At 38.9% G+C, this 26,518-nt stretch overlaps 2 protein-coding genes across 3 annotated transcripts; one reads left to right on the top strand and one right to left on the bottom strand.

Annotated features, from left to right (window-relative positions):
- Positions 1–378: 378 nt before the first annotated feature.
- On the bottom strand, positions 379–21,121 carry ppp1r12c (protein phosphatase 1, regulatory subunit 12C). 2 transcript variants are annotated; one of them, XM_055041408.1, is made up of 20 exons: positions 21,037–21,121; positions 13,498–13,678; positions 11,973–12,103; positions 11,431–11,549; positions 10,407–10,566; positions 9,615–9,759; positions 9,453–9,527; positions 9,295–9,374; positions 8,945–9,057; positions 8,803–8,870; positions 8,164–8,318; positions 7,911–7,998; positions 6,335–6,452; positions 4,295–4,410; positions 3,360–3,409; positions 2,804–2,834; positions 2,544–2,657; positions 2,267–2,317; positions 1,925–1,975; positions 379–1,469 (listed from the first exon to the last, which is right to left on the bottom strand). In XM_055041408.1, the coding sequence occupies exons 1-20, from the start codon at positions 21,060–21,062 to the stop codon at positions 1,383–1,385; spliced, it is 1,959 nt and encodes a 652-aa protein (XP_054897383.1). In that variant the 5' UTR covers positions 21,063–21,121; the 3' UTR covers positions 379–1,382. The 2 variants fall into 2 exon arrangements, with proteins under 2 accessions (XP_054897383.1, XP_054897382.1); XM_055041407.1 differs by lacking the exon at positions 21,037–21,121 and adding an exon at positions 17,067–17,415.
- LOC129367128 (nicotinate-nucleotide pyrophosphorylase [carboxylating]-like) lies at positions 19,023–25,875 on the top strand. Its single transcript, XM_055041410.1, has 5 exons — positions 19,023–19,084; positions 19,489–19,750; positions 21,069–21,379; positions 24,739–24,870; positions 24,959–25,875. The coding sequence occupies exons 2-5, from the start codon at positions 19,498–19,500 to the stop codon at positions 25,154–25,156; spliced, it is 894 nt and encodes a 297-aa protein (XP_054897385.1). The 5' UTR covers positions 19,023–19,084; positions 19,489–19,497; the 3' UTR covers positions 25,157–25,875.
- The last annotated feature ends 643 nt before the right edge of the window (positions 25,876–26,518 follow it).

Below are 26,518 nucleotides of genomic sequence, written 5' to 3'. Positions count from 1 at the left end.
CTGGATTTTAAATTTTGTTTTTTTAACTATCAAGAGAATTCATCTGAAGGGATTTGGAAGCAGGCGGCACCAAAACAACCTCAGGACATGTTGGCACTTGAACGTTGCTGAACAGGTAGAGCGATCATATCGCTGTCGAAATGACAACCTTCAAGGCAAACCGTGTTTTGTCATTCGTTAGAGTTCTGAATAAAAGACTCCAATCAACTGAGGTCCAACTCAATAATGCAGTTTGTACTGGTTCCTTATTCGGCCTACAAACTGGGAATGCATCAGCGCCCTCTGGTGGAATTATTTTGTCATTATTATAAACGCTATATAGGGCCAACTGTAATATCTTAAGTTAAATTCAAACAGTAAGAAGCAGCAGACCCTGAATTATTTATGCCCACGTTGTATTTTATACTCGACCTTGTACAATGCCAAAAGCAAAATAGAAATATTACTTACAAATGTATATCCAAAGGCACAGCTTCAAAATACATTTCCACATGCATTCCTGTCTCGTAAGGAAGTAAACATTCAAAGGATGACCCATCTGGCCCGTCTGTTAAACAGCAGTGCCGTCAAAGGGTAAATACTAAGAAGAAGCGTCCAGTTAACAATGCAAAAAAAAAAATATATAAAAAAATATACAGTACAGAGGTCAAAGATCAGATCCTCCTCAACCTCCAGGAAGAGATCCGAACTGTAACATTATTTGAAGTATCTGAACCTGAGTTTCACCTCACAATGTCTCTGTTAGCACCCAAACACTCAGTCTGTAACACAGCAGTAATTAAACACGCCTTTACTCCGATGCACGCCACAGGCGGCTGCAGCACGAACATGTGAAATGCACACAAGGAGCAGGGAAAGGTGAGCATGCAGGGTTTTGGTCCACCGGTACAGCAGTCAACTAAAAACAGTAAGCGTGGAAGAAAAGAATCATCCTGAGAAACAATACTGCCCACATTTTTTTTACCTAAAAGATGTGCAAAACTGGAACTATTTTAATTCATTTTTTTTCTCTCATTTTGGCACATTTAAGTCTTGCGTGCGACACACCCCTTACTGTGAGCCATTTCTGGATGGCTTCAAGTCTCTGAATACAGATTTTATACAAAGGATCACTGAAGCAAAGCACAATAAAACATCGCAGGTAAAAAATACAATAAAAACCTAATATAAAAGTGGATGTGGACATCCCGCCGGTCCACAGGAGGTGCAGTTTGCCTCATTAAACAGTAGATCTGCCAAAACATAAAGACCCAAACGCTGTGGCGGGCGGTGAGCTGGACGTCCGCAGTTCCGTGCTGCGTCTCCCTTACTGGTTTGTGTCCTCCGAGTTTGGGCGACAGAAGAGTTGTGTAATACTTTGTGTCTGCATGGTTAACTGCAGTTCATCTGGAGAGTTTGCTGATGACACGGATGAGGGCGGCGTTCTCGTCTTTAAGCCTCTGGTTGTCTGCTCTGAGGTCCTTCAGAACCTACACACACGGACAAACAACACCGTTACAGAATCGGTTCATTTAAAGAAATGACGAGAAGGCTATGGTTGTGTTGTCCTCTCTCTCTCTCTCTCTGTGTGTGTGTGTGTGTGTGTGTGTGTGTGTGTGTGTGTGTGTGTGTGTGTGTGTGTGTGTGTGTGTGTAATTATTCAGTCATAATCCAGGCTTGTAGTTCAAATGCATTAGATTTAAAGAGAGATTCAATCAACCAAGAAATTTGCTTCTGATTGGAGACAGGAATCTAAAAAAATATGAGCATCGATTTTGAATAAAATGATCTGTTATATTAACATTTTTTAAAGTAATTTATGCATTTTCAATGATTAATGGAAACATCTTTACTGGCATTAGAGTGATCAAACCCTCCCTCTTTGCCGGCAATCTTTCTCTTCTTCTTAGTGTTTTGGTGATAATAATCCAAGAAGAACTTGTACCTTCAGCTCATCCTCTAGTTCCCCTGCTCTCCTCTGGAGGGACAGCTTCTCCTGTGAACCAATCAGAAAGATCAGGAAACAGACAAACTGCCACAGCACAAAAAAAAAAAAATGTTTCAGCTTCTGCAGTAAAACTGTGCAAGTTCAGACAATGACCGGCTCAACCCGTGGGCTTCATGCAACGCTGCAACTGCAGAGCGGTTAACTCGTTCTCTGCATTGGGCTCGTCATTTATTACACCTTCCAAAGCAACGACAGAGAGCAGCTTAAAGGCTAAAGCACAGGAAGTGGCAGCTTAGCTTTGTTTTAGGTGTTTAAAATAAACCTCTGAAGTTGACTTACAAATCTCTCCAGCTCTAGCAGGGCCGGTCTGTCAGTGTCGCTCTCCTGACTCTGCAACACAGGGACAGCGTGTTTCTCTCTCAAATATCACAGGAAGATGTTTTACTAAAACTTCTGAGTACGCAAACAATGATGGTTGTTTTTACGTTCCTGTTGACTAAGCAACAAAATGCTTTCTGCGTAGTTCAGACTTGTACGAAATGAAAATATTTCTGTTTCCTGATGTTTTGCGACACGAACAACAAATCCAGATAAAAGGTCAGAGGAAGCAGCAAACCTGCCAAACCTGCCGGAGTCTCTCCAGCTCCACTTTGTTCTGGCTCAGCTGCTGCTCCAGCTCCTGCAATTTCTCCTTCAGAGTCATGTTCTCCTGCAGTACCTTGATGTACAACTGAGAGGAAACAACAAATCACCAGAAAAAGGGAAACTCATCAGTCTGTATGGTAATTTAGTTGTGTCAGCTGCAGACGTTCCTGTCCCAGACGTGTCTGACTGATTTCAACTCTCAGATGGAGAGCAGAAAAATGTTTCACCTACCGTTTTGAAGTCTGAAGACAAATCTCTCCCTCTGCAAAATGAAATATACAAGAAACTGTTCAACATCCTCCCTGATAACGCGTCTCTGCTGCAGTCATCAGTAAACCCTGGTTTTTCATGGAGATTTTGCCTACAGTGAAAGCTTCCTGTCATCTTTGGAAAGGATCTGATCAAAGCTTTTTAGGCTTTGATCATCCATGCTTTTGGATGCTTTCTCGTTCATTCATATTCAGAACCAAACAGCCTTCTGAGTTATACAGTGACCAAGTTTTTTGTTGGGATTAATGAAACTGTTCTGCAGTGGTTTATATCCTATTAAAAAGACATTTACCTCTTGACTAGCTCAGCATCATCTAACACTTGTTAGATAATGCTCTCTTTTTTACAACACTGCATGTCTGTGTGTGATTATTTGGAAATATAACTTCTTTCAAATCAAAAGATTCACATTTAAAAAATGTCAAATTAATTTGATTTATTAATGCCATAGTCCCATGTGTCAGAATCAGTCAAAAGGCTTGAAAACATGAAATAAAACTCAACAGACTTGACTCACTCAGTGCTGTTGCTGTTCGCATCGTCCAGCTGGGCTTCGCTGTCATCATTCTGTAAAACATAAAGTTTAGAGTGTGAACATGACCCTTGATCTCTGACATGACCTCAGCACACAGTCACACGCTTTATGTTGGGTATTTAGTTCTTGGAGGTTTTACAAGGATGAAACACACACGCTGAATGGCATCATTGCAAAAACATAGAGTTTGTAAAATAGTAGTGCTAGTGGTTATTTTCACACCACTTCTGGAACATGCGGGTTCATGTGATGCACAAACATGAGCAGGATCTGAGACACTCAGCACTGAGGCTGACTGACTGATGTGGAAATCTAAACTTTGGGGAAACAAACCGTTTCGCCATGAGTTTCTTCATCCAGCTAAAACTGACACAAGCAGCAGCTTCGCTCTCTGTCTTTACCTGTAAAGATCTGGTGCAGGAAATACCCAGTCATGTTTGCATTCCTGTTCTGCTCACACACACCCTCTGAAGCAGAGCGATTCCCTGGTAAAATGATCATGAGATCATGAGTCTGCTCTGTTAAAAGGTGACTGGAGGCTTGCTAATTCACTTTGTTTGTAGAATTTAATTTCTGTGCAAGTTCAGCTTGTTCTGTGAAAGTCTTGGTGTTTCTCTTTTAAAGAACGGACGCTCAGGTGGAGAAATGTAACCACAAAACAACTATTAATGTTTTGTCTGTTTTCTTTCAGGAGATTCTGTCTGTTAAATCTAACATGCTGCTGCCCCCGCCTGTAGGGGATGACACAAAGTCTCATGTAACTTCCACTGAGGGGGCTTCCTGTTTTCATTAAACGGTTCACATCACATGTTCAGTTGCATCATTGTAATAGAGGAACTTGTTCACTCTCCTTTCCTTTTACCACACAAATTGATTGATTCACTGACAGCCGCCCCGCTGCCTGTCTGCAGTCTCACCTCTGACCCCAGCTGGACGATGCCGGTGGAGCGTCTCTCCCTCCTGCCTCTCCTCCGGTCCTTCACTCCCAAATTCTTGTCTCCTTCCGACTCCGCCTGCTTCGGCGTCTCATTCTCTAAAACAGATGTGGACAGAAAACAACGATGAGCCACGGAAGGAACCAAGAAAGCCCCGAAGGCTGCTTAATAAAACAGTATTACAGGATTAAAAGTGAAGTGAAGAAGGATGGAGGTAAAAGGAGCTCTGCGGTAAAGGAAGCGGTCGGCTTATGGCTGATCTCGAGCTCAGATAATCGTCAATGAAAGATGTGATGGTCTCAATATTTCTTCAGGCTTTTCAAGGCTCGCTTTATTGTGTTTTGTTTGAGTTTTACTTCTTATTATCAAACCCACTTCTTGTAAATAACCATTCGCTTAAAAAAAAATAATTTACGAAGTGAAAAACTGAACATGAGTTTGCAGTTTGAAAAGATCAGTTCCCTTACACACAAAACCCATGTAAACAAGGATGGAGGTTTTGAAGTGGTGATGAAATCATGATGGCAAGAGAAGAGGGCCTGTAAAAAGGCAGCCGCCCTGCAGCACGCCAAGCAGCTCGCACCACCAGCCCTCAGGGTGAGGTGAGAAAACCTCACTTCCTTGTAAAAAGCCTCCTTTAGAGCACTCCACCTATAGCGTGCTTCATACATCTCGCTTCTCTGTGACAGATGGGAACTTACAGTAAACAGAAGTCACACAGCTCACCCAGAAACAAAGTCAGACTGAAAGCAGTTTGACTTTTAACTCTGGGTTGGTAAAAAAAAAAAAAAAAAAAAAAACGCCAGAAAACTGATTGGTTGTGCAAAACATTCAGCAGAGTTGAAGGTTTAGTTCTCATTTTCATTTCATCTATCTGATAACAATGTTGGCTGAAACGTGGATTTATTGCCACATGAAGGTCGTTTCTAACTGATGGCAGCTTGGAAAATGAGAAAAATTGAGGTATGATAACGTGAAATCAACTTGTTGTGATGCAGTGTTACATATCACTGTTTAACTACAAAAGGAGAGTCAGCAGCCTTCCCCTCAAAACATGTTTTTTTTACTTTCTTGATTTTATTTTTCACATAGCAAATATTTAATGGATAAAGAATAACTTATTCACAATCCTCACAGTGAAGAATATTGGTGGTATAATTACGTTTTCTTCTGCAGAGACAGTGAAGTTGGTAAGAGATGCATCTTCTCTTAATATGAATACACACAGCAACCAGGAATATTTGAAAATGCTTAAATTATAGCTCTTAAACTGAAATCAAAATAGGCTAAATCTGTAAAAATTCATCAGGAGATTCCGATCAGTGCATTTTAATTCATTTCAATTAGCTTTTTCCAAGTGATAATCCCTTTTAAACACAATTGTAAACTGAACATCTGGTAGCCACTGAAACTTAAAAAAGTGCAACTTAATAAACAAAGCAAAATAAAACTGATCTTGAAGGGCCTCCAATGGGCTGTTAAAAAAATGAACAGGGAGAAAAATCGACCAGATCCATGGACCTGTGTTGGAAATAATCTGAGGCTGCTCTCTGTTTTTCCTTGCTGAGGCATTTTAAGGTGGACAGATGGCGACTGCAGGCAGACAGTAAATAATCCCAGTTCTTTGATCTTCTGTACAGTTGTTTTCATTTCCATTCAGTGTCGCATTTACCACCTAAACACTCAAACTGGGGCCGGAAAAGTTTCACTCGTCTTGATCTCAGGTCTAGACAGTCGAACATCATTACCAGAGTGTTTGTGATACTCTGGCAGTCATCTGATGATATTTAACACATAAATCATCTTTTATTAAATATAGTATCTGTATATAGCTAATGAAAATTTTATTTTAGTGCAAAGCCATAAAACTCTGGTTACTTTTCCCTTATGCCATGTATAAATATTAAAAATCTTAATTTCAACAGACTATCAATCTTTCTGTGCTGCAATTCCTTAACATTTTGACTTTCATTGTCACTAATAAATGAAACACTGTATGTAATTGTCAATTCTTACACTCACCGCGTTCAGTAGGCGTGACGGTGATGATGGGGCTCACTGACTGGACATTTCGAGGCGGAGGATCAGCAGCTTTACCCACGCTCTTCTCTGCCTCTTTTAGCTCAGTCAAGGTCACACCCTGTCACAGAGAAAGGAAAAATGACCTTCAGTGGGTTTTTGGCTGCACACAGAAATGTGGGTCTCCTAGTTCTTCACTTTAGCACCTTTATCAAATGTTATGCCTGTTGGAAAATCTGATGCAGATATGCAAAAAACTTGAAATAAATTGAAACATGGAAACATTGACAAGGTTATGATTAGCAAGGTTCATCTTCCATGGAAATATTTAGAAAACATTTACACAGAAAAAGCATCTAATGCCCACTGTTGTGTAGGGTGGAAGGTCAGTAATGCTGTGGGACATTTTCTACTTGACAGTCTTTAGAACCTTGTAAGATGGGAGACATTTTAAGAAAAATTTTATCTAGTAAACTTAAAAGTGGGCCATCATTGCGGATTAAATAGACAGCATTTTGTTGATTTTGATGATAAAGTTAACCTATTTGTTCAGAATGTCATTTAAGCACATTCTTGGCTACAACAATAGGTCTTTTCACTCCTCTAATAATCAGCTGCTCAGTACATTTCTTCATCCATCTTCAGTCAGAAATGTATTTAAAGAATTATCCATAACATTTGCATGTCTAACACCAGTTAGAGGCCATTTAATGAGTCAATTGAGAGTAATTTAATAGAGTTGAGGGTCTGAGATGACCAGCTACTAATGCTGAAGAAGAATTGGTGCCGTTTCAGACAGAATACTTTATGATTTGCTGCAGAAGATTTATTTAAATAAACGAGGGCGTTTCCTACAAATGGACACAGAAAAGGGAAGTAAGTTTAGTAGTATAAAATGTCACAAAGGGAAGTCCTGAGATAAAAGTAGATCCTGAAATAGAAAGTCGAGCAAAAGAAAAAGTTTGTAAAACCAAAAGGTAGAAGACACTGTAATGCTGTCTACATGTTTGATCATCTTCAAGGTTAATTGATTATTTTTTTTAGAAGGCGTACTTTCAAATAATTTCAAGGCAAGAAACTGTATTTTAGAAATGGGATATTTCTTTTTTCTGCTTACCAGCATGTTAGATGTTTTTTTCATAGTGAAAGGATGAACAGTATTTACATTTTACATGATGGGCATGTGGCAAAACGTCTTGTAGAAATGAAGATATAATTTTTAATATGTGGTATATCTGTTTCATTTAACCCATTATTATTGTTGAAATGAATTGAAAGTGAAAAGTATTTTTTCAAAATGAAAAGTATTTTTTCATTTTCTTGTGAATTTTTAGTTTAGGCTATTTTTAGTTTTTTTTGGCACCAAAGTGGTTTGAATTAATAGGCTATTAGATATTATTTAATTCAAGCCTATATTCTTCTTGTTATTAAAATTATGCAAATATGTACATCTGCTTCTGTAATTTGACTGGTAGTATCTGGATAATACAACTGTGGGGCAGGTTAATACATTATATAAATCATAAGACAGGTCTACGATTTTTAAAAAACGTTTAAAAATAAATAGATTGAGCGCAACCTGAGTGAGGCGACGCGACTGTCGCATCAGCCGACATCGAGCTTTTCTCTGGGACTCGGACTCTTCGTCTCTATCTGCTGCCTGGAACCTGAACACAAAAATAATTACATTTACAATTTGCATATAAACTGAATGTTAATGTTTTGCAGAGAAAATGATTTTTGAGAGAGAGGGTGTGAGTAAACTCACCCCCTGCCTTTACTCAGAAGTGTTAGTAAAGGCAAACACAAAGGTGGAGCTGAGTATGACTTACTGTTTGGGTTTCTTGTCAGCGTTTGGAGCGTTGGGGCTCTCGGTGGCAGCTTCCCTGGTCTGAGGAGTGGGCTGGACTCTGGCGGTTCGACTCGCCTTGTCCAGCTCCTTCTCCTCCTCCTTCTGCTCCTCTTCCTCGTTCTTCTCCTCATTAGGCTGCAACACACAGGAGAGAAGAAATAAACCAATCAGTGAACTAACTGAATCCTTAGGAATCTTTGTAGAAAAATATAAAATAAAATCATTTTCATTTTAACCTTCTTTGCCTTAATATTAATAAATGTCATCTTTGTGATTAATGACTGCATGCTCAGCTCAGAAGAACCATTAAAGATGTGTTTGCACTAATTCCACATGATGTTATCTGCATGTTTACAAGTATGAAATTATACAAACACAATTTATTTCTGTTTAGAAAATGCTTCATTAATCTCAGATGTGGCAGCAGCTTAAACGTCTCACTGGGACATGAAGGAATGACAACACAGGAAGTTATATTTTCTTTTCAGAGCTCTACTTTTACAGACTCAAATTTTATCAAATTGTTTTATAGAACTCAACATGCTATGTGAACAGCATATTCAGATTCATTTTCTAAGCTGGAGCTCTGACGTTGCTGTGTACTAGGCTGGGTTTTTACCTTCTCTGTAGGACTGATGGTAGATGTAGTCACACTCTCGGTGTCTGGGCTGGACACGGCAGAGCTTTCTGCAGAGAAACATCAGAGTTACGGATCAGATCTGTATAAAGCAGCTGCAGCACTCCGGGTCGAGCTAATTTACCAGTGCTGCTCTCCTTCTCCTCGCTCATATCCACGCCTCCTGAAACGCCCCGTTCTTTAGAGAGATCCTGCACGTTTATCTTGTCTTTGCTGCTCATCCTGCACACAGATGTCCTGAAAGGCAGAAGGTAAGCGTTAGGAAGCTCTGACTGACATTACCTGAAAATACCTCATCCCGTTTCTTTTATTGTAAGCGGGTATCAATGCAAACACTTCAAATATTTAATGAAACAAAACATCTTGAATATTGGGCACGCTACAATGAGTTTTATAGCACTATGTTCACAGATAAGAGCATAAAAGCGTGTCAAGAGAAAATAATGATTTAAAGTAGTAAAACATGAAATGAACCTCCGTCGCTTGCTTTGCGCGTTTGCAGCATTGGGGCCTGGTTGGTTCTGCCTCTCTGATATCGACCGCTCATTACGCCACTGAAACAGGGGAAAAAAGGCCCTTTTAAATTCAGAAAAAACATTTATTACATTAAGTTAAAGTGAAATCTTTCTCACGTTGGCCTGTTTTTGTAAAAGCTCCTCCAACAGCTCTGCAACACTTTCATCAGCTACATCGAATGGCGTCTGACCCTGCAGGATTCAACCAATCAGACGTTAAGAGGAGGTGAAACAGACGACGGTCAGAGGCGAGACGCTTAATGAGCGTGTGGCGCTCACCCCGTTGCTGCGAGCCTCCATGTTGCACAGCTGCTCGGCCAGAACGCGACACGCCTCCTCTTGACCCCAGTGGGCCGCGGCGTGAAGAGGCGTCCAGCCGTCAAAGTCTGTGGCTGACACGTCCAGTCCGCACTGACACAGCATCCTGCAGGAGCAAAACGGACAGCAGAGCTGGAGACAACAGAGTCTGACATTTCATTCAGCTATTTTTCTACATCTGAATTAGAGTGAAAGAGAGAGAGCAAGAAAACGGAAATCATTTGCATTTCCAGACTTTTTTCTTTCCCATTGTCTGAAAGTTGCATCCTTCCTTACTCAAATTCTTTGAGTTATTCCTTTGTCCTTTCATTCTTCAATCTTCTTCTTCCCTTTTACTGTCATGTCCTCCCTCCTGGGATTGTTCTTGTCTTCTTGTTCCATGTTCCTCCTTTCATTTTTGAATCTTTCCTTCATCACTTTTTTCTTTATTTATTAAGCTTCCTTCCTTTCTATATTGTGTCCTTTCACATCTATCCTTCCTTGTATCCTTCCTTCATGCATGTCATCCATTTTTATGTTCTTCCACTATTAATTTTGGAGTGACCGTCTTTTTATTACTTTCTGTCCTTCTTCTCTTCTTCCGTCCTTCCTTCACTCCACTGTATCTCAGTTTATGGTAGTCGCAGGTTCCACTTAATATATAATTTTCTGCTATGAATTTGTTGAAAATCTTTGTTCTTTGGTTTGTTTTAAAAATAGTTTAAGAGGTAAACTATTGCATTTAGTTTTCCACTAAATTAGTTTCTACATTACTTGAGAGCATCCATGTATCCTTTAGCTGCAGCGACATGCAGTGGGGTGGCGCCGGTCCTTGGGTCTCGGAGATCAGCCGGCGGACCATCGTTCAGCCACATCATGGCGTCTGACATCATCTGCTCCTCCTCCTTACGCTTTGCTGCCTCCACATCCACACCTGCACATCAGGAATTAATAAGAAAAGGCTGAAAAAAGGAGAAACGCTCAGAGTTTTGCTAGACTGAGGAGTAGTGGTTTGCATCCCGGTAAATTGAGCTCAACTGATCGATGTTTTCATTTAACCTTATATTGATGTGAGAGTTTAAACACGGAGAGAGAAACAATGTAGATCTAAACACACATTCTCTTCTGAGAAAACAAATAAAACTATTCAGTTCACAGCATAGAGGAGAGCACAATGCAGTATGAATCACTGGTGGCAGAACGACGAGCTGACATCAACGTGCCAGAGCAAATTGCCTCAGACAAAGACGCCCACTATGCGATGGAGGACCAAGCTAGAGCACTGACTCACTCAGGGACAGCAAGACGGATCACAATTCATTTCTGTTCTGTACTTCCAGTGATTTACATTTATCCAACCGAGAAAATCTTCTGCATTTTGAAGCGAATCTGATTGAACTATGTTTTAGGCCCATTTTTTATTTTAATTGAGACAATCTCACCAAATTCATCTTATGCATGCAAAGAATGTGATGTATGAGGGATGCAAAGAAAACCCATTCAACAGCCTGAATCACTTGTTCTACAGGACTGATAACGAAAAACCAAAGGGTTTAACTGCAGATGTTCAGCAGTCAAATATAGAATCAGTTTCTTTCAGTGCCACATGTAAACACATCTACCGTAGTTAATTCAGTTGCAATCATATTGCAAAATTGTTGAGTGAAAAAGGCCCAGCTTGTCTTAATATGAATTATTTTATTTTCTATTCCAAATATCCCAGACATGACTGAAGTAAAATGCATCATATTTGCAAATACTTTAATAAAACATAGCGATGTGCAGGCAAAGAGCCGACCTTGTCTTTGTGTGTAATCATGGAGAAGGGATTCGGTCGTCTCATCCAGAGCAATGTCCAGAGGAACGTCGCCATCACAGTTCACAGCAGTAAGAGATGCACCTTTCTGAAGAAGGAACCTGAAAAAAAAAAGAAAAATAATGCCTGAATGTGTACAACAAAGGGCCTTTGGAAAAAGAATTCCTACCCTTGTAGTTTACATTATCTATGTTTTTGGTGCAAATAACATGGTTTTCCACTGGGATAATGGAACCAGTTTTATGACACAACCATCACATTAGCTCTCAAAGTGAGAGTAAACAGACTCTCACTTTGGAGAAAAAAACAAGCAGATCCATTTTTAAATCTCTCAAGCTGGACGCGTTTGAGTGGTAGACCACTCACGCTTTAGCTGAAGTGTTATCTCGGCACAGAAGACAACAATGTCAGCATTGTGGAGAGCAGAAATGCTCTGGCACCCACTGTGTTCTCTGACATTCAATACAGTGGCAAAGAGAAATGTGCTGCACTGATTTAACTCTTTAAAGGAAACTCCTTCATACTCCACTATGTCAGGGTAGCCGCAGGAGGAAGCAACATGCAGCGGCGTCCATCCCTCGCTGTCAACCTGGTTCACGTCGGCACCGTGCTCCAGCAGGAAGATCACGATCTCTATGCTGCCATCTATGCAGGCCTGCACACATTTAACAAAAGCAAATTAATTAACACACTAATAATGAAACAAAATAAAAATAGAACAATATTTTATGTGTAGTCACTATCAGCTTTTTTATTCAAATATGTTTTATGCAAAACTTCAATGTATTTCAGTAGGATTTTATGTAGCAAGAGGACAAAAAATATTTAAAGAAAGTCACTGAGGAAAACTTGGTATAAGGTGCTCTTGAAAAAAAAGAGACCTAACTGAACTGCTCAGCTTATATGTGAAATATGATATACGTTGAAAAACTAAAAATACCTACAACTCCCATTATGGCACATGGCAGGAGCAGCTTGAGGATGTGGGCACAATTCTTCCATCAAAATTGTGGTTGATGGAAGACTTGCACAATTTAATGCAAATTTATGGTCATCACAATATCACTGTATGAAATATTCACATTGCAAAGGACTACTTGGAGTGCAATAATGGTTAACTAATATATTCTACATTTTATAAACTTGATAATTGAGTTATCATCCTATTTGTCCAGTTGGACAGAGTCTCACGGAAGCCGAGACACACACTGGACATTGATGACGTTTCTCTAAATGTCAACGGTCACGGAGTGATGGAAGCACAAATTTGAAAAAGAGGAAATTGGAAAACAGGAACATATCAACTGATTATTATCCTCTTCTACTATTTTACACTTGATGGGCAAATGAACTGAGCTGCGTAAAGAGCAACACTCAAAGAAAACCATTTAGAAGCAGCAAGTGGGTTAAAAGTTTACATTTAAGGATGGCAATGATGCTAAATTTATAGTCAGATTGTGATGAAGCCATATTTATGTTAGAGTGGTATAGTTAAAGTCCAGATCAAAATCCAACCAGGGATCTAAGATAAGGTTTGAAAATTGATGTTAATAGACAATCTGTGAGTGATTTTAATGGGCTGGACACACAAAGAGCGACAAAATGACAACAAAAGTTTCCACCACTGCTGGTAAACTAACACACGGGTCGTGGCATCATCAGCAGTGAAAAAACTCGAGCATTTTTCAACTCCCTTACCCACGTCTGCAAATCTACGTACACAACTGTACAACTTTTCCAAGTACTTGTCAAGCTGCACTCACAAACAACTTAATGCATGTTTATATGGATATACTACATATACAACATTTTCAATAAGTTTTCAATAATCTGTATTGCAGAGGAAAGATGCACGCCACCCTAAAAAGAAGCAGCAAAAAACGCTCACAGAAAAAACACACTGTGTAAAATGCCTTTTGCAAATGTAGTCCTGCAATTATTTGAGCAATACTTTTACACCATGTTTCACTAAGACTTCAAGAAATTTCAGAGAATTGTAAAACAGGAAGATCCTTGAATGTAAACGACAGTGCAGTGAAGCTGCGTTACCTGGTGCAGTGCAGTGATGCCATCAGCGTTGGAGCAGTTGATGGTGTCTGGCAGACTCTCTCCATCTCCCCGTTCTGCTTTGGACTGTTCAGTCTCCTCCAACATCGCCTTGGCCTCCTCTGTGTCGCCGCTGGCACAAGCAGCAAGGAACTCAGCGGCGCGGTCAAACCTAACCCTCTTCCTAAAAACAGACAAAAGGGACAATTACCACTAACTCTGCAGAATAGGTCCAGAAATGTCCATCTTTGGCTCTTTAGGACTCCCAAAACTAGAAAAGTCAGCTTTTGAAATGACTTATGATAAAAGTGGGGGGCCACTTATAGTTTACACTCCGAACCATAAATACCACAAAATACACACAATAAGCTGAAGATTTAAGCTCTCAATTAGATTTTTTCACGTGTCCTCAAAGATTAAGAAAAGTTTTGGTGATTTTTATGATTCAATAAAACCATTCATGCTGACAAAACAAAAATTACATTCACAAGTTTAAATTTATAAAGCATTTTCTCAATGCTTTATGCTCAAACATGTAAGCTTGTCTCAATAAGCAATTAATAAATGAATGGCAAGATAAATTAATATGAGCTTCATTATTTCTGTTTCAATTTATAATATTTGTTGAAAAGCAATATAAGCAACATAAGAAGTCATAATCCATTTTATTTTTGGTTTTGGTTGTGTGTGGTTTTTATTTCCGTTTTATTTATTATTTTTCGCTGTGCTTTATTTTGGATATGTACATAAAATGTCTTCCAGTTTGTTAAGAGTTCTGCAAAGTAAAGTTTATTCAACAAAAAGCTGGTTTGATGTGTGTTTGGGGTTTGATCTACTGGACAAATGGAAATAAAAACCACATGCAAAAGAACCTATAAATGAATTGGACTATAAAATTTCTGTCCCTTAAAAAAATATGAATAATTGAAACGGAAATTAACAGACTCATTTTGACATCGAACTGTATAATGTTGTCCCTTCTGAACATAAACTAAAACTGTAATCAATGAGAGAGGCTAACACCAAGTATCTGTAATGCTAGTAGACCACTTTAAATAAAATCGACCAATTCTGGGAGATCAAATTCGCAGCCAGAATTATGGTCAAAATCTTGCTGATGACTGAAAGCCACATGTTAGAAGTGCAGCGTACCAAAGACCAAAGTTAAATTTAGTGTCTGTGTATAGACATATTTCTGTATGAGTAATAACAAATTCAAACTTCCAAATTGACTTTTTCTCTTCTACAGATTTTTTTGCTGTAGGGTTAACCTACCCAATAACGTAAACTACCCATAAAATTGTATGAATGGCACAATATTATTTGATATTAATGTGTATGACAGGTGTATGTAAACATTTGCAAACCAATCAACTACAGCATTATGACCACTAGCAGACATTGTGACTCTCACAGGGGGTTTGAACACGTCAGACACCAAATGAACATTTTGTTCTAGAAGTTGATGTACTCTAACTGAGGTAAGAAAGAGTCCAAAGCCAAACTGGAAAGGCAAGATGGCGGTGTCACAGCGTTTCCCCAGATGAAATCCAGACTCTATATACGTCATAAGTTCATAAGTAGAACAGTCAAAAATGAACTTGAATCCCAGCAATACTGGAAAAAAAATATGAAAGCCAGAGGACAACAAATAGCTTTCAGCAAAAATACTTCCTGTACAAATCTCCCTGAAATATTGAAGGACAGACATTTTTTCTGGTAGGTTATCTGCACTTACTGATGTAATCAAAGAGCACAAAACCAGGATGTCAAAAGAGATGGAATTTCTGATATATGGATGGTAAATAGCCTCTCAGCAAACAAAACACACACAAAGCTGTTCTGATTGATCAGCTCAGCCACACAAAATCACGCCGAGATGTTCTTTAAATCATAAAAAAGTCAAACCAAAATGGCTGACCACAAAAATAATGTAAGAAAATAGAGACTAAAGTGTTTCTGTAGCTGATTTGAGGTCTAAATTTTAGAACCTTACTTCAATCCTTCAGTTGATCCAGGCTTCTAAAATTACTTCAATGCTAACCTTACTTTAATGTTTACTTTAAGATTATCACATTCCAAACAGGAGACATCAAAAGGACATGTCTTCAGATCAGACGAGACCGACATTGAACCGGTTAACATAGAAATGAAACACGTTGTGGCGGACAACCAATACTGAACTTTACCCAGAGAACACTATCCAACAATGAAACATGGTGGTGGCAGCATCATGCCAAGGGGATGCTTTTCTTGAGCAGGGACAGGGAAAGCTGGTTAGGGGACATTACTAACCAGGAGAAATATGGTGCAGATAAAGCAGAAAAACTCTCAGCAAAACAAGTTGTTCTGAGGATTTGTAGAACACCTTATTTGTAGAGATTGGCCAATCTCTACAAATGTCTTTTCTTGCTCAGGTCTGACCTGAATAACAAATACAGGGTTTCCCCAAGTTTACTATAAGCCTGGGAGGGCACCAGGCTTAGCCTTGCTAATTTATTTAAGTTTTTTTTAAAGTTTGTGGGTTTTTTTTAAACTTTGTACTTGGTGTTCAGACATCAATCTTCCAATAAGACATAATTATCAAGTGATATTTTCAAATTTTCTGAAACTGTGCCGCTGTGTTTTTTAACTCAAAAACACAGCGGGCCGCTGGATAAATAACTGCCGAGCGCCCCAACTGAGCAAGTTTTCTGGGGGAAACCTTGAAATATTAAAAGTATTTTTTTGTCAGTCATCAAACGTGTGAAAACTAAGAACATCTATTTCTAGTCTATAACCATGCCTCCCAACAGCATTTAGTTTAATGCACATTTACTATGGATTTAAATAACCACCAATAATTAGGGACATATGATCTAATGACAACTTGTTGTAGTAATTGCTTTATTTTCTTGGATTGAAAGGTGCTACCTCAAGAACCTGCAGCACATTTTTGCTGCTATGTGTTGCAGCACAACAATGAATTAGCTAAAATGTGAATTGAGAGGTCCTTATGATACCTGTCCAAACCAAAACAACTCTGATCAATCTTTTTCTGACAGATACTGCTTATCTTAGTCATATGACCACATTTCCTTCCAGTGAAATATGAGTTGATTGAGGAATATTACTATACATCTATAGTGGTAAGTGGGTACAAAATGTCTCCAAAGAAGGTTGGGATTTGGGTATGAAAAGATCAACATTACTATTACCAGTTTGGTTCCAAGAAAGCACAATATCCAGAAAGATATCAAGCATCAAATTATTGAAAAGGACAACTAGGTTCAGATTTGTATAAATCTGGGAAACAAGGAATGTGGTGGATCCCCCAACCCGCTGAATCAACCTTAACTGTGGTGAATGCGAGTGCTAACGACAAAACTAGCAAAAGACAAGCAGGGCTAAACTAAAGTACTCCCCAAAAGATCAATGACAAACATGTTGAGCAGATAAAATGAGATCTGCCTCAGCAGAGAGCAGCAGACCACAAAACCTGTTTAAACTGATTAGATAACTCCTGATACTGTAATAGGCTGACTTCTTCCTTTTTGCTGGTGTCCAGCAGTTTGACTGAACTGTGTCCTCACCGCCCGCTCGGGATGGGGCTGCTTTCATCTCTGCCCGCTGACTCTGGCTGCTGATCCCCCGGCGGGTCGCCACTCAGCTCGGCCTCGGCCTCCCCTTCTCCCTCCCCGGCATCGCCCCGCCACCTCCGCCGGGGAACGTCCGACGCTCTGTCGGTGCTGGAGCCGGCCCAGCGCTTCAGCTGCTCCCGCCGCTTGGTCTTCGCCGTGTCCCCCATTAAATTAACCGCGGAGGACGGTGTTTTTATAAATAAAACCTGTGCTGGCGGGGCCAGACACACCCTCCATGTGTATACTTTCGCTTCCTGGTTCTAGCTCCTGATCGCTCTGAAGGCGGTGGAAGTCCGGCTCGTGCTCGAGAGCGTCGAGAACGCGCCGTCAGCCGTCGTGACGTCACGACGATGATGTTTTGAAAGGGGAAACGTGCCCGCGCGTTGTGCACGCATTTTACTTCCTGCCTTTGTGCTCTTTGATGCTTGTAACAAACCTATACATCCTCCAAATCCTCATAGTAAACACAGAGTTCACCGATGTTTCCATGCTAAGATGTTAAAAGCGACACATGATGAGGCGCATTGTAACAACACTACTTGGCAAATGATGCACAAATGGAAAAACATTTCTTTTTTCTCCTTTATTTGTCCGTCCAACCAGGGCTGGATTTAGGACAAATCATAAATCACCAGTTTTGGTGCCTCATATATAAATAAAGCCTATTTATGCAAATTATAATGCATTTCACCTGACATACATATCAGCAGGTTTAAAACATCCCATTTGAAATGACTCCATGTTGGGCCTAAAAAGATGTGCTATAGTTTCAGGATTTTCAAGCATTTGAGTATTGTATACACGAATAAAAGTGTAGCAATGTTTAAACAATACAATTCATATGGGCTTATGACTTTTATATAAGGTACAATTCAAAACAGACATTTAATAAAAAACAAATTCAAAATCTTGTCTCAAACCTTCGGACCTTAGGTTACTGCCCCGAGCCTGATGCACTCCTAATTGTTGAACAAAGCTAACAGTAAGCTTTCAGCTGTAACTGTAGGTTCTATAAAGTACTGAGCCAGGGGGGACTTTGTCAATATTCAAAGAACAGTAAGTGATATTTTTCCATTAAGTACCTCCTTTAGGATCTTTGAGTATGCTATTGAAATATGAACTTATACCATATACTATCTAAGAAATGCAGAACTATTGTTGCCAGACCCTTAGAGTGAGTCATAGTTGCCATTCTTTTTCTGTACCATAGAAAGTATTCCTGGTGTGGTGCTTTTGTATTTATTTATGTCTCCTTCCTGTTCTCACTGCAGCTCATGGCTCATACTGCATCTGGTTCTGCTGGGGGTTTCTTCCTGTCGAGGCCGAGTTTGGCTCTCCTCTAGACTCATGAAGGAAACTCGTGTTTTATCCTCTGCATTGTTTATTCATAATGGAATTAAAGTAAAGATCTAAGCAATTTGTGAGTTTTCATATAAATAAATGGCAATACGCCTAAAATCCGACTGTAGTGAAAATGTTAAACTAGACTTTTTATTGAGGTTATATTTGTGTTAATCACCACTAATATTAATAAACTGCACTGAAGTGAAATGGAATCTGCATGATTTTGATAGTATACTGGGTTATGGCAGCAAAAATGTAGTGTGATGTATTTCTCTGCGTTTTATCTTGTGAAATTCTCTTAAAAAGGCTTTTAGATTAAAATTTTTTGTCAGATTATGCAAACTAAATCAAAGTGAACAGAACTCAGTGGGGGAAAATAAGCTTCAGATTTGATTTTGTAGAATTAGAATGAATTTTCTCTGCAACAAAAACTGTATTCAGAGGCCTGTTAATCAATAAAAGCAATCAATGCTAATCCTATGGTGTGACCTCTGAGTGCGCCTGTAAACATTCCAACATGGACACAGGGTCAAATTCCACAACACATTTTGCTTGGGGCCATGTGTGCTCACTTCTGTCCCTCTGCAGCCTGGGATCTACAGACAGAGAGCCACTGAGAGAAGAAGGTATGCATCTCATTTGCATTTATCATGTTGTTGCAGTCCCAGCCTCATATACTGTGTATTATTCCAAAGAGTAAGACAAGAACACAAAGGAAGGAGAATTTTTAAACATGTTGCTTTGTGTCGCAAACTGAGCAAAAGTTCATTTTTTGACTCAGAAGGGTGATGAGTCTAAATGGACCTTGCGAGACATTACTCAGTTATGACCATCTTCTTGTGTAATCTAGTCTTGTTGCAGCTCCTACACTGGAAACAGGAATAAAAACAGAAATCAGTAATTAAACCTGAAAAATGTGTCAGAAAACTTAAAATCACACTATATTTGACAATACATAACCTAATTTTGGTTCCTACTTTAATTAAAAGACTGGATAATTACAGAAAACATTTTTTTTTCTTAAATGCAGGTTTGTAGCATGTCTGGACCAAAACCACAAGTGGTCTATTCGATTCCAACTTACACCCTGACCCGGCTTGCACGAGAGTGGCTGGCAGAGGACACTCCAAACTTTGACCCGGCAGGAGTCTGCGTGGGATCAGAGGAAGTGGAGGCAAAGTTGCTGTGTAAAACTCCACACACCGTGCTGGCAGGAAGCCCTTTCTTCACAGCAGTGTTCACTGAGGTCGGCTGTACCGTGGACTGGATATACCAGGAAGGAGCGGTGATCGGTAAGCATCAGTAAACTAAATTACCACAAAAACTACACTGACATAAGGTAATCATTTGGTGAGAACAATGCTCCATTTATCTTTTTATTTACTTGTTTTTTTTTCCAGAAATTTTGATGTTTGTTACATTTTAATATTTCAAACAATCAAGCAAATTTTAATGTTGGATCTCATCTGAATGATGGAAACAAAAGGAATGTTTGAAATTAGTCTAGTGCTGGAGGAACATTGCAGGAACGTCAGACGTGTAGTTTCATTGCTAAAATTGACTTTTTGGAGTCATATAATATGTGTGCTATAGTGCTTTCCCCGAAAGTTTTGGACTAATGTTTGTCAAACTGTGATAAAAGTCATTCTGTTGGTACACAGACTGCCTCAGCGGTACATATGGATATTAATTATTTGCAAGGTAAATAAAAACAAGCCAACTGTGAAAAAGTGAAATACTGAAGCAGGAAAGAGTTGTGCTCTGTTTCCTTTACTTCTGAAGTTGAATCTTGGATCTGGATAAATCATCAAACCATAAATTTACAGTTTTTCAGTTCTAAGTTCAGAAAACAGTGAGATTTGCTGATTGGTATGCTAAGTGACAAACCTACTTTAGTTAGCAATACAAGCTTTGTACAATACAATTTTTTGTCTTGAACATTGCACTTCCTAACAGTACAGTAACATGTTATTTTAAAAAGGTTGCAAAGTGTCACGTATTAATAGCTTTAAATATGAACAAAGTCCCAGAAATGCAAATATACTATTCTGTTATTCCCACTATAACTAGGTTTTACTTGCAAAACAGACATGAGGAAGCCCAGATGATGATGTTATGGAAGCCCAGATGATGATGTTATGGTTTTGGAAACTTCTGATAGATTAACAGACACATTTGACTGGCTTGTGTCATCCTCATAGTGAAGCATGGGGGCAACACAATCTTGTTGTGGAGCTTCTTTGTTGCAGGAGGAGCTGGTACATTTCTCTTTCTCATTATTGTGGCATTTAGCAAATAGAAATATTTTTTTGATTATTCTAACTGACCCAAAACAAATAATGTTTGGTTTGATTTAACTTCAGATAGCGAGAAAAAACAAGCAAACATAAACCTGTCTTTTTTTTTTTTTTTTGGTGTATATGAACTTTTGGTTTCAGCAGTGCTAAAGTGTATGTAATGCTGATTGTAATTTGCTGATACAAAGAATATAAATTGTGCATTTATATAGGAGTCAAATTAAAAAGAGAATAATGTTCCTGACATGCCATGGTACAAAAAAGAAAAAAACATCCAGTACCTCCATCTGCCCAATTTCTGTAACATCTGCAGGTCCAGATGCTGTCACTGTGACCGCCGTGGTGAGAGGCCCAGCGAGATGCCTCCTCCTCGGGGAGCGCCCTGCTCTAAACTGCCTGAGTCGTGCCTCGGGGATCGCCACCCGCTGCTCTCAGCTCAAATTGATGGCAAAGTCTGCGGGCTGGCACGGAGAAGTGGCTGGCACCCGTAAGACCACCCCGGGCTTTAGGCTGGTGGAGAAGTACGCCATGCTGGTGGGCGGCACATCCATGCACAGACAGGACCTGAGCGGGATGGTGATGCTGAAGGACAACCACGTCTGGGCATCAGGGAACATCACAGAGGTGGGCAGCTGCAGAGGTTCAAGATGAACAAACAGGAAGATTGTGCTCAAATGATCACGACACCACAACTTTGCATCTTCAGTTCATACAAAGGCATGTCATATTTTGAGGGGGCGCCACTGCAAAACAGATGGCACAAATCCACCAGATTTTGCCAGCTACAAATAGTGTTAGATGAAATTTTCTGTATCTATAGCAACAAAGCACAATACAAGATGACATGATTTTAAAATGTTGCTAAACAACCAAAACATTTCCAAAAAAAAACCACAAACAGGCAACCTAAAATGTTTAAAAACTTTACTTGGAAATAATTAGCCCTGTCACAAGACAAAGTTAGTTTCAGAATTTTACAAGAAAATAACCATGAATTACGTTTTAATAAGGAGGATTTTTCTCATGCTAATATATTTTCTTTACTTATATACAGATGAGTCCCATGCAGACGTACATAAGGGCTTCATTTTCAATAATTTTTTTTGTAAAGCTAGAAGTCTTTATTTCATGGGAGAGAGAGAGGAAAGTGAACCCAGGACAGCTGGGTTGAAGACCAGTCGCTGCACCTGGGGTTCCTGCCTGACCCACAGCACCATGCTGTGCCCCAGGAGGCCAGCTTCAATAAATAAAATACATAAGGTTTTTTGGGGGGGCAGGTTCTATCCAGTGCATGCCTCTCCAAGTCAGAGAGACACTCTCCATCTGAGACACACATATCTGTTGAAAATGTTACTCTGATAAGAAGACACTTCAAAGCACCATTTCTTTACATATAGACATTCCAAAAAGAAAGCCTCTTTGCTCCAGTTGTCATTTTCTGTAAGATGTTATCAGTCTTTTGCAATGTTGTGAGGGAATTATGGTTCGTTCTTCTTTTCAAAGACAGGCCTGTTTGGTGACGTCTCCAGGCAGGCCTTTAGGAATGGACTTTGACTAGATTTTTCCAGCACCTTGATTCAGCCACCCTGTCATAGATGTGGAGCTGTGTCTGCAACCTGACATGATCTAGTTTGAGACAAGTTTTAGATGTTTTGCAGATGGTCTCACATTTGCAGCCAGAAGATAACAGTCAGATGTCCCAGGGCCAGAATTAGTGATTGTGGTTGTGTGAATGTAGCTCTAGCATGTCAAGTGGTGAGCATGGCTAGAAAAATGTCTACATAAATTCAGTTAATATATGAATATGAGCACAATGATTTGGATGTAACCAGGTCGTGTGGGTTCGAAAAAGCCCAACTCATCACACCTCCATCATGATGTTTGACACTTGGGTATGAGGTGTTTGTGTTTAGAATATGGTTTGGTTTCTAATTCGGAATAAACACTGACGCTGTAATTTATTCAGATGAACTTTTGAAAACATTTTCTGTTGACACATTTTTTAAAGAGAAGAATCTTGGAAACCATTAAAAAATAAGCCTTTCTTGTTCTGCTTTTCAAAACTGTCTATGATGAAGGGCAGTAATAAGTATAATCAATTATGCCATTTTACTAAGTTACTTGACTAAGTTGCGATGAAGTAACTTAATTCCTTAAATTAACTAACTTACTTGATTATGGAAATACTGCATATATGAAACATTACCAAAAACATATGATTTCCAAATTTGTCACCTTGAAATTCAGCCCTTGTCTCTTCAAGAAATTTCTGCTCTTTCTGACACTCTTGACTTTCAGCACATCATCACAACATTGCTTTTCCATTACTCCGTTAACAACAGTTCTTAGGCCCAGCAGATGTGCCGTTCCACCAGGTATTTTCCAATCATAATTGATAATTGGTTCGATAGGATGTGAAATATCCACAATTGCTTTAATAGAACAGTATTTAATGTTTTTCTATGATACCAATGGCAGTTCTATCTCCAGGTAGTTGTGATTATAAATTGTGTATAAAACTTTAGCTGGCTCAAGTTATCAAGTTTCTGGGATGCCGCAATTATAAGTTCTTCAAATTTCCTGCTTTCAGTCTTTTGTGTGAAAAAAAAACACGTAGCAGATAAAGTCCAGTAGAGCTTTTTTTGTCTACTTGCTGACAACTCTTAATCATATATGAAAACTGATCTGGAAAAATATGGTTATATTATACTTAATTTGCAAAACAAATCTATTGGAATTGACTTCTTTTATACGCTATGTAGAACAAATTAAAACTTGAAATATTGTTGATGTCCTTGTTGACTTCCTGTTGTGGGTGGAAATTTACACAGGTGAGTGCAATCGGCCACAAATTGCTCTGGTGAGAACTGCACTCAGGCCAAACGAAACTGAAGGCTGTGTTGTTTTTCCTTTATCACTACCCGGCATTTAAAGCCCTTTAAAGATTTTAACGTCAACAAAAGCACATTCGTAGCTTGAAAAAAAGAAGAAGCGTTATGTCATTTTGGACATAATGCAGATCTAGCAGAAAACTCATAGAGGAACTGCTAAGACATTCACATTTCACTTAGATTTAAAAGGATTACTAAGCTCTATATCATTTTGGTCATATTAAGAATCACTTTGGTAAAACAGCCACATCTAATCTGAAGGAATGAAACTGGATCAGATTGAGTGTTTTAGCTGTGAATGGTTAATCCATATATGTTTAATCTACAACATAACTGTGATGATCCATAAAACAGTTACCCAGATGGGGTTCCAGGACAATTGGCAATGATGACTATACATATCTGCAGAAACTACAAAGTACATTAACAGAGTGAAAGATCTTCTTTTGTGACGTGCATAACAAAGTTACGCACTGCTTTCCTAATATTGACGTGGTCAGTTACGATGCAATATTTAAGTTTTCATCAATAAAGGTATTTTGAATCATGTACAGTCATGAACTTGTTTTTTTTTATCTAAAAAATGCAGAGTTCTTACATTCAACTCACCAGAACAAGTCTGAATTTAAAAATAGAGAGAAAAGCAAAAAACAATGTGGCACATTGAACCAGTTGGCATCTATTAGTAATGTCACTCTTTAAACCAATGCCTTCTTTAACGTCCCTCAGTGACATCCATGCAATGTTTGGTAAAAGGTTAAACTTATTTGAGAGTTTGCTTGGTCTTAAAGTCAAATTTTGCCTCCTGGTTTAACATCTATTTTGTTTCTTCACAAAAAACAACTCTGGTCTGTGTTAATGGTCACAATGTCTCTCTCGCATCTTTTATGGAGCTTCTTTAAATGTTGCTAGAGCCAATCACACAAAACATACTTCACATGGTGACTATGATTAAGCAGTAATGTTAAAAGATGTCTTTTTTTGTACTGCGAAAAGAACCAGTGATCCCACATGACAGATAGATGTCCAGAGTTCAAGCGTCGTTCTCTTACTTCTGCAAAAGACAAACTTAGAATCCTGTTTGTTTCTCAGGCCGTGAAAGTGGCGCGCTCAGTGTGTGGCTTCAGCAGTAAGATTGAGGTTGAGTGCTGCTCCACAGCGGAGGGAAGAGAGGCAGCCACAGCCGGAGCAGACATCGTCATGTTGGACAACTTTCAGCCACAGGCACGACATTTCAAAACTCAGATGTTCAAGAAATAAAACTTCAACTGCAAAACTAACAAGCGTCCATTTCCACATTTCTGCTTTGCAGGAGCTTCATGTTGCAGCTAGAGACCTGAAGAACGAGTTCCCATCTCTTCAGATAGAAGCTAGCGGAGGAGTCACTCCTGAAAACTTAGCTGCATATTTCTCCTCACATGTAGACATTATTTCGCTGGGTTGCATTACTCAGGGATGCCCAGTTTCAGATTTCTCTCTGAAAGTTCAAAAGCCAGGTACAAGGAAGTGATTACTAAACTAACTGTTTTCAAATTGATGCAAAAATAACCAACAACATCAAAAATAAAACACTTGAACTTTTTGACTTTTGCAAAGTTACAACTACAAATGTTCATGTACTTTATGTGACACCACAAAGCAACACATAATTGAGTAGTGGTACTTCAGTAACATCAGTGCAAACAGTGAATCATGGTGGTGGCAGCATTATGGGGTGGGGATACTTTTCAAAGCAACATTTTTGGCCATTCTGGGAGAAAAAAAATACAGTTTAGCCTTTCAAAAATGGTGGGAAAATAGATTATTTCACTGGTAAATTATTATTTAACATAAATAGATTCATGTGAGCATATAATTCAGCAGAGCACTGTAAATAAAACAAAACTCTTTTGTTTATGTTGTGGAAAAGTTGCAGAGGTTGGATGTTGATTAATCACATCTTGTTTGTCATTTCAAAAGAAGAATAGAAACTGGATTTCTGAAATACTTCAGCAGAGGAACTGCAATCACAAGTTTAAACAGAACGAAGATGAGAAAAAAAAGAAGCAACAATTAAACTAAGATAAGTGTTTACCAGTACAAAACAGTGGATTGGGTTTTGCAGACAGGTGTTTCAGGGCTGTATTTATTGTTTATCTGTTTTTCTTTCTGGATTTCTGTAAGTTGTCTAAGCCTGTTTGAGTGTCACTTGAGTCTCAAAAAGCTTCACACACTTGTGTTTTATCTGTATGTACATGTCACTTAGTCTGTGCGTATTAGGCTATTTGTGCACATGAATTTAATCATTTGCATGTGGAGGAGCCTTCTTGAATTCATAATTATCACATTTGTGAGACTGAGAATGAGGAAATTTCTGTCAAATTTTTTTATTTGTGTAATTTGTAACTGTGTGAGTGTGTATTTTGTGTTGATAATTTCTAGATATTGTTGTGTGCATTTGAAGACAAATTCATGACCAAAGACAGGCAGAAAATGTTTTCAGTTCACAAATCATGTTTTGCACACATAAATATCCAAAGTTACACACAAACAGACTTGGATGGTTTACAAATCCAGTATTACATTTGCACAGATATTTATTTTCTCTCACCATCATCTCCCGGTTGGTGGTGAGTTTGTTTTACATCAAGAGGAGGTTTCAAAGTTTATTGTGAAAACAGTGGCTGATCTATGATCCCACCCAAAAGACTTGGCATTTATGGACATTTTTCAAGAAAAAGGCTTTTCTAAACCTAAACACAGCTGAAACATGTTTAGTCAAGAACATTCAGACATAAACAGATGCGTTGACAGGGAAGACATTTACATTTTAAGGCCCTTTGAAATAAAATCAACACAATCTGAACCAACTGTTTTTTTGAAAGAGAAATAA

The sequence above is a fragment of the Poeciliopsis prolifica genome, unplaced genomic scaffold, assembly GCF_027474105.1.
Source record: "Poeciliopsis prolifica strain line A6 unplaced genomic scaffold, Auburn_PproV2 SCAFFOLD016, whole genome shotgun sequence".
Classification (NCBI taxonomy): Eukaryota; Metazoa; Chordata; class Actinopteri; order Cyprinodontiformes; family Poeciliidae; genus Poeciliopsis; species Poeciliopsis prolifica.
This window is presented reverse-complemented; position numbering and strand designations above follow the sequence as displayed.

What these genes read in the sequence shown, in the direction of transcription:
- LOC129367128 (XM_055041410.1), top strand. Translation starts at nt 19,498, where the DNA reads ATGTCTGGACCAAAACCACAAGTGGTCTATTCGATTCCAACTTACACC. An exon ending in CATCAGGGAACATCACAGAG is followed by an intron (nt 21,380 to 24,738) that starts GTGGGCAGCTGC and finishes TTTGTTTCTCAG; the next exon opens with GCCGTGAAAGTGGCGCGCTC. An exon ending in TGGACAACTTTCAGCCACAG is followed by an intron (nt 24,871 to 24,958) that starts GCACGACATTTC and finishes TCTGCTTTGCAG; the next exon opens with GAGCTTCATGTTGCAGCTAG.
- ppp1r12c (XM_055041407.1), bottom strand. Translation starts at nt 17,281, where the DNA reads ATGGGGGACACGGCGAAGACCAAGCGGCGGGAGCAGCTGAAGCGCTGG. An exon ending in TTTTACAAAAACAGGCCAAC is followed by an intron (nt 9,375 to 9,452) that starts GTGAGAAAGATT and finishes CCCCTGTTTCAG; the next exon opens with TGGCGTAATGAGCGGTCGAT. An exon ending in TGCTAGAGCTGGAGAGATTT is followed by an intron (nt 1,976 to 2,266) that starts GTAAGTCAACTT and finishes ATTGGTTCACAG; the next exon opens with GAGAAGCTGTCCCTCCAGAG.